At 43.6% G+C, this 15,670-nt stretch overlaps 1 protein-coding gene across 1 annotated transcript in view; it reads left to right on the top strand.

Moving 5' to 3' along the window:
• STX10 (syntaxin 10) overlaps nt 1-9,130 on the top strand; it is a 145,177-nt gene extending 136,047 nt beyond the window's left edge. Inside the window, exon 8 of the mRNA XM_085600703.1 lies at nt 6,447-9,130. Coding sequence (XP_085456829.1) covers nt 6,447-6,523 — 77 coding nt within the window. The 3' untranslated portion in view covers nt 6,524-9,130. The remainder of the gene's footprint in view (nt 1-6,446) is intronic.
• The last annotated feature ends 6,540 nt before the right edge of the window (nt 9,131-15,670 follow it).

Raw genomic sequence — 15,670 nt, 5'->3', positions numbered from 1 at the left:
GCGCCATGGCGTCTGATTCGGGAGATATTATATTCCCCGACTACTTCGAGACTGGCAATTAAGTAAGTTATTTTTAGTGAATTAATTTTTGAATCCCATATGTGTTTTATGGATCGCCACTAAGACACCTTATAATTTCCCTCTAGGTGTCACTCACTCTACCCCCTTCTGGAGCTCACCAGCCCTTGCGCCTTCTGACGCCAAGAAGTTATCGATTACTTGCTCACCCCTGTTTTGGGTAAATATGGTTACTTGCCCCATTTTTGAGTCCCTTTGATTCAATCCATTTGGGATTTCGAATTTTTTTAATAATGCATATATTTCTTTAGGTGCCACTCCCCTTGTCACACTGTCTTTGTCCTGAAGAAGACCCCGTTAGTAAGGAGCAGACTTACCTACCTATGTCCAGGGGTCGAAACGTCGACAATACTTCATTGCCAGTACTGCCAACAGTGTAATGTACACTGTGCTTTTGTTTGTACATGGTTGTTGTAAATAATTCTATTAGTCACTCCAATGAGTTTGATCTGGATGTTCATGGCTTGAAATTGTTCTGCCTTGCAATTAAATTGTGACGTGTTTATAATTTATATGTCACTTACCCCCCATACCTCACTCAAATCACCTTCCACCTTTTTCCCTTCCTTGGCACCCCGCACTATTTGATCAAAGTCTATTGTATTTATTAGCAAATGTGTGATTAAATAACACTTCGGCAGCTTTCTTTGTATTCTTTTTGCATTCTTTTGTGATTGCTCTTGCGTTTGTTTTTAAAAAAGTTTTGTATATCCTGGGACCCTTTCTCCCTTACATTGTCGAATGCGGCACTCAAGTCTAAAAGAATTAAAGCCACCGTTTGTCCCTCATCCACAAATTTCCGGATGGTCTCCGTAGACAAAAGCAGGGTTGATTCAGTCGAATAAGATGCTCGAAAGCCTGATTGGGTCGGGTGGAGAAGCTGCATTTTTTTTGTGGCACATTTAATAAAAGCACATGTTAAAGCACATTTCTATATTATTATGAGGTTAAATTTACGTAAAAATGTTCAACTTCCACAGGACTGACATTCAGCATCTCAAGATTATCCTTGAGCTGATTCACAACTGAATGTCCAGCATCTATCTAAAATTCAACCGGACTATTGCAGAGTTCCTTTTGCTTTCGAACAGCACAAGCAACCTTTGATTGAATTCTACTTAGGAGATTAGAACCTCATATTCTCCTTCCTCTAGTTGACAGAGTGCTAAATCTCTCCATCCACGACACAGACTTCTCATTCAAAGAACGCATTGCAATAAAACCCAATACGGTATGTTACCAGCTCTACCTCTTGAAAAAAAGTTAAACGCTTCCTACCCAAACAAACTTCAGAACAACACGAGTACAAGCACTGGTCTTTGCCTGCACGGAGGAAACACCCATGCCTCTGTCTCTACTATGATGCCTTAGAAATAGATCCGAAATTGCATGATTGGCCTCATCATTGGATTGAGGACATTTGATCACATTATCCTAATAAGAGTTTCATTTTATTTGTTCTGCTTCCAAGCCTGCATCACTTGTAAGACCAGATTCATCTCTTACAAAGCCCTCAAAAATAACTTCTCTACATATCTATTTGAGAAACGAACTGTCTCGGGTCGACAATGAAACACTAAATACCAATTGATCATGAGACTAGAAACAAAGAAATGCAGGAAGGAGAAAAACATAAGCAAAAGTCTTCTTTGTCACGCACAAGTATACGCACCCATGATCCCAAACAGCAGGAGCATCAACACTAGAGTTGTCTCCACCTTTCTGCATTTTGTTAATAAATAAGGCACATTTCTTTGCAGAACACTTTCTCAAGATCCATTACCTACGCCCAATCTTGCTTTGTTTTCTTCATTCCTTAGTAGTACCAGAGCTTCACCTTTCTGTGCAGCACTTCATTGGCATCCAGCTAGTTTAGCATTTTGTAAATCTTCCTATGTTTATCTGCAAGTGTAATAAAGCTGTGTTTTTTCCTCCTATAAAAGCAACAGTGGTAGTTATTCAACTGTTTAAAAAGCCCACATTGGATTTGTCCTGGCGAATTTCTGCAGAGGCTTTTAATTACTGTCCCCTTCCATACCTGTGCAGAAAGCATTGAGCAATCCATTACTCTCCCAACATACTTTGCTCCGCCTCACCCCTTGAAAGAGAAGGAGAGATTCTATCGGCTGGACCCCATAAGAGCTTTTATATTGATCAAACCAAAGATCATTAAGTGGACAAAGAGCCCTTTGTTGGGTTTTCTGGGGCAAAGAAATGCAAGACAGTAGAAAAAAGGACTTTTGTCAAGATGGATAGTGCTCCGCATCAAGATCGGGGAAGCCGTTGTCGAAGGTGTAGCCTCTGAAGGGATTGAGGGCCCATTCCACTAGGGCGCAGGCTGCTATCATTCTGCTGGCATGCAAAATGCTTGTCTCTGACATCTGTTACAACGCAACATAGGCGTCAGTACACCTGTTTTTGAAGCAGTACTGCCTTTACAGCTAGGTCTGACAGGAAAGGCTTTTCTACTGATCTGTCATAAAGGACTTTTTGGTACGAGCCATTTGGTATCTATTCTAAAGGTGAGGAATCTGTGGTTAGAAGTAACCATCAGAAGAAAATCTTGCTCAACTTTGGTCGAGCTCTTTCTGGTGGATACTGTACCTAACCGCAGATTGCTTGCCACAGTCCCGCCACCACATTCTGTGGAATGGTTTCTTTCCCACCTAAAAAGGTCCCCAATTAGAGATATGCACAGTGGTACCTCTGATTATTGTTAGGATCTGCATCTGAGGCAGCGGACAAAGTTGAGAAAAAAACGTATATCGACGCGCAGAGGTGGTACTTGTATGCAGCTCCATTGTCACTCGCAGGGTGTAACAGTCAATGGGAAGTGGCATGCGAGAGCAATGGCGTTTAAATATTGCACATCCAGTCTGGCACCTGGGAATATTTTAAAGGTAAGGAATCATCAGGTAGAGTATCCACCAGAAAGAGCGTTACGCAAGGTAAGTAATTGGTTCTTCACCCACTACAGGGATCTGTGTTTGAACCCATGGTCACAGATTTGGATCCCTGCAGGTTGGCTCAGCCTTTCATCCTCCCTAAGTCGACAGGAGTACTGCTGAGTTAGCTAACTAAACATCTGTTGGTCAGTGCCAATAATCCCACGAGTGAACATCCCATTTGCACAGGTGGTTGTTCTAAAAATCTTTTACGAATGGGGGTTATTTTGACTGTGTTCATATTAAAATAACACCCAAAATTAGAAAAGAACTGATTTGTGTTTTTGAAGAACTGCAACCATCTGTAGCACCAGAAAAACACTATTTCATCTTCAGTAAGGGTTGCAAAAAGTGATCTTGTTTTTGTCATATTTTGAAATAAACGTCATCTTTTTACTCGATAGTTTTCAATTTTCTCTGTGATTACTGCTCCGCATTTTGTTTAGTTTTTTTGTATCCAGTCTCAATAGTTCCAGATCATAGTCTTTTCGTCAGAATTACATTTGGGGTCATTGATGTGAAAATTCCAGCATATGTTTCTTCCGTTCACACTCCACTTTCTTGGACCGTTGGGTATCCATCAGCTCTGTGACTTTATATAAGTCTTTGATCAATGTGACCATCTGTGGGCTGGATTCTGACCTATGCATGGTGACTTATAGTGGTGAAATATCTTTGTCCGTTTTTTGTTACGTTTGACAAGGTCATTGGATGACTCTTGACTGAAATCAATTTTTTTTGACTGAACTTCTTAAAGCATGGCTCACGATTACATTTTCTTCTATACATTAATTAACCTTTTTATTGAGTCCTTGATGGGTTGGTGCTGTCACAAAATGACTCCACATTTATATCTGTGCGTTTGTCTTTCTTATCCATTCATACTAGACATCCATGTTGATGATGCACTGATTCTCCTGACAGGATCCATACCTGGGTTCTATTTAGGTAGGGCTGTCAGTGACAAGTGCTTTCATTGATTCAAGTTGAATTATGATGAAATAAAGCTTTTTGGTGTCCGGACAAGCAAGAGCTCTGCATCCTCTTTTTTTTGGCCTTCAAACATTGGTAAGTTCTGAATGGTATTTCAGTAGTTAAAACTAGGTACTCCTATTAGATGATGTATAATATGTGCAAGCGAAATTCTTGGGGATTTTTTGTGCTTCTATCAATTTAATATTTAAGTTGTATATTTTTTGCGAGGGGGGCAGTCAACATTGAATCTGCATTGTCTGATCAAAATACGCTCTACTAGAATTTGGTATTTCAGCTTACCCACCATCTGCACCTAATGCCGATAACTGTAGTGTGATTACTCATTTGCATTTAGAGACCACATCACGCCAAATGTTTGCAACCTCCATCAGTAACCAAAGTATCTGTGCATTGAATTCAAGTCATTATGCATTTCCCGCCATGTCTTCTGCAGTACAGGATCTTTTATAAGTTCAGTAAAGTATCACACTCCGTTTCATCTTGCCCATTCGGGGATCAGACTAAAAGCATTTCATGGAAGAAAAATTATAGTTTCCAGGTCTTCGCTGTTCTTTCTCTGGAATTCTCTTCTCCTGACAATTTGCTCCCTCTAGAACATTGCAGGTATCTAAGTCTAACCCAATCTCCTATTTTGTTTTTTTTTCTGCATTGATCATTCGTTCTTTCATTATATTTTCTCTGTTTTCTAACATCACACTTTCTTTGCCTACCATACCTGTCTGTCTTGATTTCTTTCAAAGTCTCACTTTACTTCATTTTTCCATTGTTCTTCATTCTTCCCACTGTTTGTATTTATTTCGATGTCCTTTTCTATTTCTTTTTTCCTCCCATCTATTTCTTTCCTTAAGACCCATCTCCCATGACCCCCCCTAATCATCATCACCCCTTGTCTGAATTGACTCAGATGTACGTTTTGAAATCTTTATGGTTGTAGACTTTTCACAAAGTGTGGACCGATCAAGGAGACAGAACTGTTCTGTGAGGATAAGGAGCGGGTACATGGGGAAGATGGTGCCTTTCTAACAGATGTATTTCCCTTTGCACTGCAGATTTTACACAGATCCTGCAGCAGTTGCATTAACAAGCTGAGCTATCTTTCCAGGATTCAGATCTTAAAGGGTGTATCTGACGACGAGTTACTCAATGGACTCTCCTTCACTAATATGAAGACTTACACCTGCGTATACGACATCTGACAGTAACTTTAGGCATATTGTGTGGCCCACAGTCACACACAGTTTTGTATGCAAATTCCTGTTAAGTGACACTGAGCACCAAGTGACCATTATCAACCTTGGAACAGCTCTGCATATGGCGGTAAATGAAATATGTGTACACAACAAGGAGCTTCAGAGGGAAAATAAACCAGGTCGCCCTCCACTCAATAATCAGCTTAAATACCAAAAGATCTGGTCTATGAAGGTTCCTCTCTTCAGGCTGAAATAATCTATATATAAGTAGAGGTAGGGATCCACAATGTTTTTATTCCCATATACGTCTCTGTTTTCATTAATGAGATCGTAACCTCCTACTTTATACCTTCAATTTAAAAAGATTTTTATTTTATTTTACAATTGATAGTCCCCGTATTTTACTACTCCTGCCCAATATATGAGGGGAATAGTGTGAAGAGTGCAACAGAATTGATCATCACAATCAAAAAAAATGTGAAAAAGCAAGATGACCCCTCACGTGCGCACCACCAATCGGGCCTACTGGTTGGTACTCACCAGCTATGCCCACTTTCATCATCATTGGTAGTCATCTTGCCTTAAAAATAAAACGTGTAGTGTCCAAACCAAAAGAAATATGGTGCAATAAAGAGGTGAAACAGTCACATCCCACGGTGCGACCTAGTGAATTTAAAATTGAAGAAAGTTGCACTTTTCTCGATACCCACTTTATTATTCCTTGTGCACTTTATTCAAATTAAAAATGGTTGTTTCGCATACCATAATACTGAGCCGTAATTGAAGGTATAAAGTAGGAGGTTACTATCTCATTAATGAAAACAGAGACGTATATGGGAATAAAGGCATTGTGGATCCCTACCTCTACTTGTATATAGATTATTTCAGCCTGAAGAGAGGCACCTTCATAGACCAGATCTTTTGGTATTTAAGCTGGGAAATGAAATATCCCAAACCTCCACCTTCCCTTGCGCTCTACCCTAGATCTTAAAGGTGTCTATGCATGCGTTTAACTGACGTAGCCAGTATCCATTCCAAACTTAGACTGAAGAGCATTCAACATGCACATAGCCTCAAATGAACTACAGCCCAAAATCCGGTTTTCTCCTGGACCCAAGAAAACTGTGCATGCCTCTGAAAGTGACTTTCTTTGCAGTGATTTGCCACATATTGTACTTGAGAGCTGTGTCAGTAGGTTTATGTAGTATTGTGACTGTCTGCTCATTTCCTTCCCTAGAGCGGCGGCAGTGGTGTGCCATTGCCATCCTCGTGGCAGTCCTCGTGGTGGTACTCGTTCTGCTCTTCGCCTTGTGATGGAGTCTGGTAGGACTCTTCTTGCCGTTACCAAAGGAGGAAAGATGGCGCAGTTTCCTACCCATGTTGGATCAGCTTGTGAACTCCTTGCACTTTTGCGCACTTCCAGGGTTGTGCCTGCGCCGCAGTGCTCAGCAGCCTTTTATACTCTTAGTTGACGGTTATCTTTGGTTTTTTTAATGTATCCTTGGTAATTCAACAGTGAGGGACGGAAACAACCAGGCCTTGCCGGAAAGCAATGTTACCCTGGTCATTTAGCTGTTGTTTCTGTGATCGCCATTAGAAGGAGACAAATGCCCTTGCTATAGGGACTGAAGCAAGTCCTACACAGGCAGCCAAAAGATATACTAACTGCAGTGCCCAGCGCAGCCTGAGTGGTACAGGTGATGCCAATGCGCTCAGAAATGTGCAATATAGTGCCAGGATTCACTCGACACAGCACCAGAACTTGGACCTCAGCCACCTCCATGCCAGTGCCTGTTTTCACAATCAATTACTGTAATGTCTGTCTGGATGTCTGGATATCTGTTGGTGCTGAAATCCCAAGGAAACTTTGCATTTAAATCACTAAGAAATTTAAACAAGAAAAAGGGAAACGTGCCATGAAAACTGGGAGAGAATTGAATTAAAACTACCAGCGAGATTGTTTTAAAGGTCAAGAAGAATCATCTTTAAAATTCATAATTCTTGTTACATTGGACATTGTTTTAAAATTCAGTTGAAATGGTCTTTAAAACTCATGGGGTTATGAAGAGAGAAGGGATTATTCTACAGAGTGCAGTTCTACATGCCACAGCTCTAGTAACAATAAAAAGAAAATCCCTTTAAATTTTAAAGCTTCCCGCCAGCCATGGCACCAGGTTAGAAGTCTGCCAGCGAGAAAACAAGTGGCTGCCTTAAATACATTCTGTTTTATGTGAATATTCTCATGCCCTACAATTAAAAGCTCATCCTTCTGCCCATTATGCTGTCCATTATTTTGGGGATGGTACGGGGTATAAAATATGCACAGGGACAATGCACATTTCATCTTTAAGAATGCATGTCTTAGTGGAAGCAGATCTCTTTTCTACAGCTGATTGGGTTGCCACCAGAAGTGCATATGGCCTTGGGATTGAATGAGAAGCCTGTCTACCCCTAGGGCCGACTTTGATAAGGGATTGCATAGAAATGCTGACCTCTGAGGCTGGATGGGTTCCAGGGTCTAGCAACTGCATATAGAGCCTGCCGTATCCCGCCCTGCATGAGCTAAGGGTCACTATAGCCCTCACCTCTAAGACTGCAGTGGCGCATGATATTGACAGAGGGAGTCTATCACATTTTGGGCTAGGTAGGCTCATGGGATTGCTTTAGGGATTTGTACCCTGTCACCTAAGCACATGATTGGCTGAGGGATACCAATATAGTGACACTGAGCTTTTCATCACCAGAACTATATGGCCTCAGGAAATCGAATTAGGAAAATATGTAGAGCCTTTTACCAGTGGGAACCGATGGGTTAGTGCGTGGATACAGAACTTTTCATCTCTTGGATAACTTATTTTTTGGGATCCGTTCTGTAGACCATCTTGCTTTTTGAAAGGTTTGGGTGTGTTTTACACTACAGGTTGATGCTTACTTATTGTAGTGGCAGCCTTCTGGTGTTTCCAGCCAAAACTTTACCTCAGATATTAAATGTACTGATTGGAGGATATTGTGCTGCTACTGTTGATGGATTTTCTAGTGGATATGCATTAGGTATTATTGGTGTCCATTTAGTGTATTTGATTATGTGTCATAGTTACTAGAATTTTGAGTAAACTGGATGCATTCTCCAATTCACAACAAATTGGCAACCCTCCCTATGATGACCAGTATATGGAGGAAATGGGATCTGCGAGTTTTAAACATGAGTGCCCTCTGCATATGGGCAAGATTTAATAGATAGGTGCTGTATATGTGTATTGTACAGTGTTAACGTCTGCTGGGTTGAAAGCCGAGCTGAGGCACCAACACAAGGTGTGGCATTAGAGCTTGGCTTTTGTGAGATGGGTTGGCATAAGAAAAAGGCACTGAAGTACTCCTTCCCATTTGAGAGACCTCCGTTTCCTCCAGAGTCTAAAGCTAGTCTGTCTTCCGGAAGGTCAAGATGAACATCATTTGTGGGTGTAGACGTTGAATTGAGGGTGGGCAGTTGCTGTCAGCTCAATCTACCTAATTCTCTGGAAAGAGTCTGCTCACCTCTGCTATCACTAAAGAGGTCTAATTTGTCCTAGAGGCAGCTTAGTGCTTTATTACAAATCCAATTTAACATCTTACACAGACAAGCCATTGATCCTCTGGTCATCTTGGATCCATGCTTGTGTTTCTGTTTGTTTATGGAGTAACTCTTAGGGGAGTGCATAATCCCTTCCTCGTGGCTTCTTTGAGTGTGACCAGAGATGGCCTGCTGCACTTTAATAGGCCTAGTCAAAAAGAGAACTGCCTGAAAGAAGATACTAAGGGGGAGCTAATGGGTGGCACTGGCTTTGATGTAATATGTCCACTTCCAGGACTGGCCTGGATATGAGATGAAATCATGTAATTTAATATGTGCAAATGTTTATATTAAAAGGCTTTTCTTACTAATGTTTGTCATTCATTGTGTCGGTTTCGTTTTATTGGGACCATTGCTGCAGCATCCCCAAACATAAAGGGTTAACTGTTCGGTTTTCTTGTATTCTGTTTACTATATGTATTTCGTTCAAGTTATGCAGTTGTTGCCCTAGCTTTTAGCCATACGAGTTTTGATTTGCCTTCAAGTTCGCTTTAACTATGACCTTAATATGCCACTGTAAATTTTTTCCTGTGCTGTGTACGTGAGAAATCCATTTTGGAAAATTACTGTATATGCTAAAGGGTATTTTCTGCAGTTATTGACCTGGCTACTTTGCATTTTTGCAATAATTATGGCACAAAAGGCAGCTTGGTGGTCTAAAACAGTGTTACTGCAGGTTGTTAGCTAATTATGATCCACTTGTTTTTCTTAGAAGAGTTCTTTCGAAGCACAAGATCTATTGACTCCTCCTGTGCTTGGTAAGGTGCATGGGCATTGTTAGATTGTTTTTTTATGACATCATCTTTGGGCGTATACCGATCTTGCTCAGGCTTTGGCACCTAATAGCGCATAACGCCAGGCCTCCGGGCCAGATTTATCAAGATAGTTATCACAAGGATTCGCAATTAGGGAATCGCAAAATGCAATGTATGAAGGTGTATAGTACACCTTTTGCGATTCCTATGGGGTCGCAAATAACCTACCTCATGAATATTAATGAGGTAGGTTGCAATTTGCGACCCCCCCCAGGAATCACAAAAATCACGAGGATGGTGGCCTGCTGAGATCAGCAAACCACCATGTCCGTGATTGCTTTTCAATAAAGCAATCTTTTTTTTTTTTTGTAAAGCAGCCGGTTTCCCTTAAAGGACAACGAAATGCTTTACAAAACGAAAACTGAAAAGTTTTCTTTTCATTACTTAAGAGCAGGCAGTGGTACGTGCGATCACTGCCTGCTCTTAAAAATAGTTTTACAAACATTCACAAAAGGGATGATGGGGTCCCTTGGGGACCCCTTCCCATTTGTGAATGGGTTATCACCTACTTGAAGTAGGTGGTAACATGCAAATGTTTTGCGACCGCAATTGCGGTCACAAAACATTCCTGCATACCGATGCGACTCGACATTAGGAAGGGACGCCCTAAACACGCCCCTTCCTAATACCGAATCGCAAACCCATTTTGCGATTCTGTAACAGGTTACCAATTCGCAAAATTAGGTTTGCTGCATCGGACAAGCAATTTTTGCGTTCGCAAACGGGCAGATTCTGCGATCTGCCCGTTTGCGAAAGTAAAAATGCACGATACATTTGCCCCGTAGTCTCCCTTTGTCACGGAACATCCTTCACGGATCAACGATCCCACTTTGAGTTCCAGGAACTTTGACACCCACTTTGACGCTTTCCACTGGGGCTTCGGGCCCCATCCTGGGTATTCTCCTTTTGTCTCTGGTGCCCTTTTCAACGAGAATACCAGGTCAGAGATGGTAAGGATGCTGTTCCAAAAATGCCCCCTGTGTCACTCAAAGTTCCCTTGGACTGACAACCATCAAGTCTGCAATCTTTGCCTTTTTCGTGAGCATGACAAGACCACATGCCCAGCTTGCACCACGTAACAGTTGAAGAAGACCCTTCGGTACCTGGACCCATCAAAGAATGCAGAGGTGAGACAGAAATGACTCTTCCGATTTCCCATCTTTGAGGAACCCGTCGTTGAGGCAGTGGGAGAAGCTGGTCCTTCTGAAATCCAGCTAGTGTATTCCAGTTTGGAAGGAAGCTCACCCTCCCAATCCGAGGGGGTGCCTCAATAAGATCCAGAGAAGACTATAACCATGAATATGGCCACTGCCCATGGCGTTCCAGTGACCCGATGGACATGCAGAACTCCACCCCAGTGGGGTTTGGGCATTGAGCCCAGGCACTCAACTATGACTGGGTGGTCTGCCACTGCCTTCGGGTCATGGTTGGCACCAACAAAAGCTTTTAGAGCCTCCTCTGCTCCATATGATCCATAGCCTTCGTTGGAGCCAATAGGCTCTTGGACTCCGGCTTCAAAGGTGGCTCGAAATGGACAGTGGCACCCAAACCGACCTCGTTGCTGAAGTTCACATCGACATCGAAGCAGCCTGCCGCTCCGAAGAACCCATCAACACTGAAAACCCACTGGATGGCAAAAGCCCCATTGACAGCTGGCTTTGATGACTCTGAGCAGCCTATTATCCAGCGACTGCAGGAGGAGTCGGACGATCGCCAAAAGTGGCTTTTCGCCCAGCCCCAAATTGGCTAAATCTCCACCAAGCTGCCACTTAAGTCACAGGAAACCCTGCCAAGAAAGAGGAAGCTGTCTTTGAGTAGCAACTGGCTTTGAAGCCCAAACCTCCTCCAAGGCATAAAAGACCTAATGACAGGGGCACCAACCCGCTCCCTGCTGCTCCTACTACTCTTCCTCACTGTCACTTCTCCTGCCTACACCAAATGCACCACCACCTCTTCCAGCTTCACGAGAGGTATCACAACATTCCTTATATGGGGAGAGTAGCTCAGTGTATCAAGAGGATCCTTATAATGCCCCCCATGATCCTGAACCCAGGGCCGACCTGTGGTACGACTATGGTATCGATCCCCCGGGTGATATAGACCCTGTGCTCTACCCAGGTAAACCTTCCTCACCTTATGACACTACCTCCTACTATGAGGTTATTTATAGGCAGCTACTCTTCATAAAGGAGATACGCATGTCGTGCAGGAAGGCAATGACTTACTAGTCGAAACACTTTCCAAAACATAATGCACAATCCAGTTTTTGCCCATACTGAAAAGGATGCTCAGGGCCCAAGACCTTTAAAGAGCAAGCTTGGGCCCTCACTTCCAACGTCAACAAAAAATGTCAAGCCTTTCACCTAAGTACTCACTGTACATCCACGAATACTTTCTGCGGGCATCCCTCATAGTTCACACGGCACAAAAATGCACCAACACCTGGGCAATGGGGAGCTCTCCGCCTCCTGACAAGGAGAGTAAAAAGATCGATGCAGCAGACAAAAGGTTTGCAGTGCAATCAGCCACACACTGACACATTGCCAACTCTTCCAACGCCTTCCTGAGCATTATTTACAGCATTGACGAGCTGGTTAGTGAAGGTAAAACTATCTCAAAGGCCACCGTCAGCTATGTCCTTGATGCAGCAGTCACTGCAGCCAGGGGTGTCAATGCTAGTAGTCTGATCAGATGTTATACCTAGCTCCTTGTCTCTGGCTTTAAGTCAGAAATACAACAGCATCTGCAGTTTGACAGTGAACATCTGTTTGGAACGCAGATATACCATATGCTTGAAAAGGACATGGATGTGGCCAGGGCCATGGATGCTATCCGGACAAGCACTCCTGTATCCTTTCATAGGTCACAGTACTGGAGAGGTAGCAAGACCACTTCCTACCACCAGCAGTCAACATGGGTATTCCAGAGGCTGTTACAGGGACAGCAACACTGGCCGGAGGACTAAAGGAGCTTGGCCAAAGGAACCGTCTCCTCCAAGCAGTGACTCCCCCCTCCCCCGATCACACTACACTGGTCGGAGAAAGGCTACAGGGGTTTCTCCCTTGTTGGGAAGACATCGCCTCCAACCAATGAGTCCTCTCCAACATACAACACTGTTACTGCCTGAAGCTCACTGCAACCCCACCAAACATCCCACTCCGCACATACAGTCTACCTGCTGAACACCAGCACTTTCTCCGGGAAGAGGGTCAGGCACTTCTCCTCAAAAGGGCAATAGAACCAGAACCATTGCAATACCTTGACAAGGGTGTGTACTTCCTGTATGTTCTCATTCCCAAGAAGGATGGGTCTCTAAGGCCAATACTCACCCTCAGTCCCCTTATCAAGTACCAATAAGGGTCACCACTGCCCCCAGAGTGTTCACAAAATGCCTCACTGTAGTAGCCTCCCATCTTAGAAGGAGCAGGATTCACGTAATTCCTTACTTAGACAATTGGCTGATCAAGAGTGCAAGCTAGAAGCAGTGCCTCGCTCACAACTAGGCGAACATGTCTCTCCTCCACCATCTGCGCTTCCCCATCAAATTCACCCATTTCTGGATGCTGTGCTCAACACAGTCACTCCCAGGGTTTACCTCAGTTGATCAGAACAGTTATGCGTTTTCTTGACATGATGGCCCCGTGCATAGCCCTATCCTCACATGCCAAGTTTCACATGCGTCTGCTCCAACAATGCCTGCCATCACAATGGTCACGATTGGAAAATCATGGGGAGAATCTAGCGTTGATATGGACCAGCACCCATTGCTGTATACAGTAGCAGAACATCAACCTATTGCGGGTCAGCTCTTCGTAGACCTGGTTCCGCTGGTGATTATCACTACGGGATGCCTCGCTCTCAGGGTGGACACCTCTTCAGCAGCTGACCATTCAGGGCATATAAGCGCCACAGCAAAGAAGCCTCCATGTCAATTAGCTCGAGCTCCTGGCCATCCAACTAGCTCGCAAGGCCTTCTTTCACCAGGTTCAAGACAAAGTTGCTTTGATAGAGACAGACAACCTGACCACCAAGTATTACCTCCAAAAGTAAGGCACGCTCTACAAGTGTCAGTATTAGCACAAAGCATTTGGTGCTTCACCACTGAATACCCCTGCAGGTGGTTACCTTCCTGGAATAGCCAATCGTTTTGTAGACCTTCTTGGCAGGATACAGCAACAATTCCATCCAGAAGTCCTACTCCTGTACTTCTGCCATTGAAGGCTTCAAGAAATAGACCTCAGAATGACAAAACTTTGCCTCCAGGTTCCCACACCCACAGTCCATGTGGAATGCTCTATGGGCGTTTTGTTCTCTACCACTCCTTCTGTATATGGTCTGGAAGCTTTGGCAAATGTCCCTCACTCTCAAACTGGTGGCTCCCATCGGGGTCAGTGTTAGACCTGGCATTTCTTGCCGCTGCTGGCTGGCGACAAGCTTGCGTTCAAGCGAGCGTGCACGCGCGACCCGCCAGCCTTCAGCAACACTTTGAAAACTCACCTACTAAAGTCTCTCCGAGCAGCGCATGCGCGCTGACTCAGCGAGACCTAAAAATGGCTTGTCTTGTAGCGTGTTTTCTTTACTTTTGGCATAATCGCGGCACCTGCGCTTTACTTTTAACATTTAAAAGTAAAGCGTCGGTGCCGCGATGCTTGTTCTTGATCGTGTTTCAGAGGTGGATCAGGAGGAGTTTAGAAAGATGCATCAAGAGGATATATTTACCTAAGACCAGACTATTAGTGCAGCCAATAATTCTGCAGATCTGGGTCCGCCTTGTCTCTGTCATGGCATCTCCTATGACGCAATCCATGGCGGCGTCTCACATCTTTGACTCCTCAAATGCAACAATACATCATGGACATTCCTTTTTCAGGATCTAATCTTTTTGTTTCTCATGCTGATGAAGAGCAACTAAACACGAAAACAAAAACAAACTTTAACATTCATTCGTTTGGAGAAGAGCACATAATTTCCTAAAGTTCAATCTAATGAGTTTTGAAGATGTCAATGGGGTTGCTCTATTCCTTTTAGGCAACACCAGTTGCAGGAGCCAAAACCATAGAAACGATTCAACCCATGTTCCATCTTTAGGTGACGAGTCCTTTCATTCTGCAACATTAAAAAGATGCAAAACAAAAAGTGGGATGAAGGTAATACCTCCGCCCCCCCAAAGAAGGGGCCTCCGCTGATGAGCTACTGTTTACATCATCAGGTCAAGCGCAAGGCCTCTGGAAAAAAAAGAAACTGACAAGAAATCAGATAGGCCTTCTATGGCTTAAACAGGCAGACTTCTCAGCTCTGCCGCTTTCTGTGCCTCCTGCATTGACAGCCTCTGCAGTCTGCGTGCCTTCTCAGCCACTAAAAACCTTTCCTGTAGGGGTTCTCTAACTGGACTGACTGTGCCTTCTCCTGCAGCACTGTCAACAAAGGCTGCATTAGACAAGATACCACCACTGAAGTTATTTTTAGTGCTATTATTAGCCCAAACACAGCTGATGGCAAAGTGTAAAGAAATAGATGAAGAGGCGTACATTGATGACTAGGGCCAAGCCCAAGACATCTCGATGACTAGGACATGGAACTAGTCACCATTACTATGAGAAGGAAGAAGAAACTAAGTGGGGGTGGGGGGGGGCTATGCTCATACTCCTTATGACCTTCACTACATTGAATAATATCCAGAGCCATCCCAGCAAGGTGATACTATACATTGGTGAACCATGTGAATGACTGTAATCGTATGATGTCAGGCTACTATTTAAGGTTTCCTCTGCAGCCATCTCAATCAATCACAGTTTCCCCATCTTTGCCTCAACCTTGGTTACATTAGCAACCCACCTAGCTGCTGTTACCACAACAACCTGCGCTACGGGCTCCATTCGCACAGTTCTGCTGCTATCCACACATACATCGATTCCTCAGATGAAGATGAGAGGTTGTTGAAGTTTAACAGGTGAGATGTTAACCACAGGATATCCCTCCAATCCCCCACCATGTAGATTACCCTGTATAGCACTGCATGCTTTAACATGCAATTTG

This window comes from Triturus cristatus, chromosome 4_2 (assembly GCF_964204655.1).
Source record: "Triturus cristatus chromosome 4_2, aTriCri1.1, whole genome shotgun sequence".
NCBI classification, from domain to species: domain Eukaryota; kingdom Metazoa; phylum Chordata; class Amphibia; order Caudata; family Salamandridae; genus Triturus; species Triturus cristatus.
This window is presented reverse-complemented; position numbering and strand designations above follow the sequence as displayed.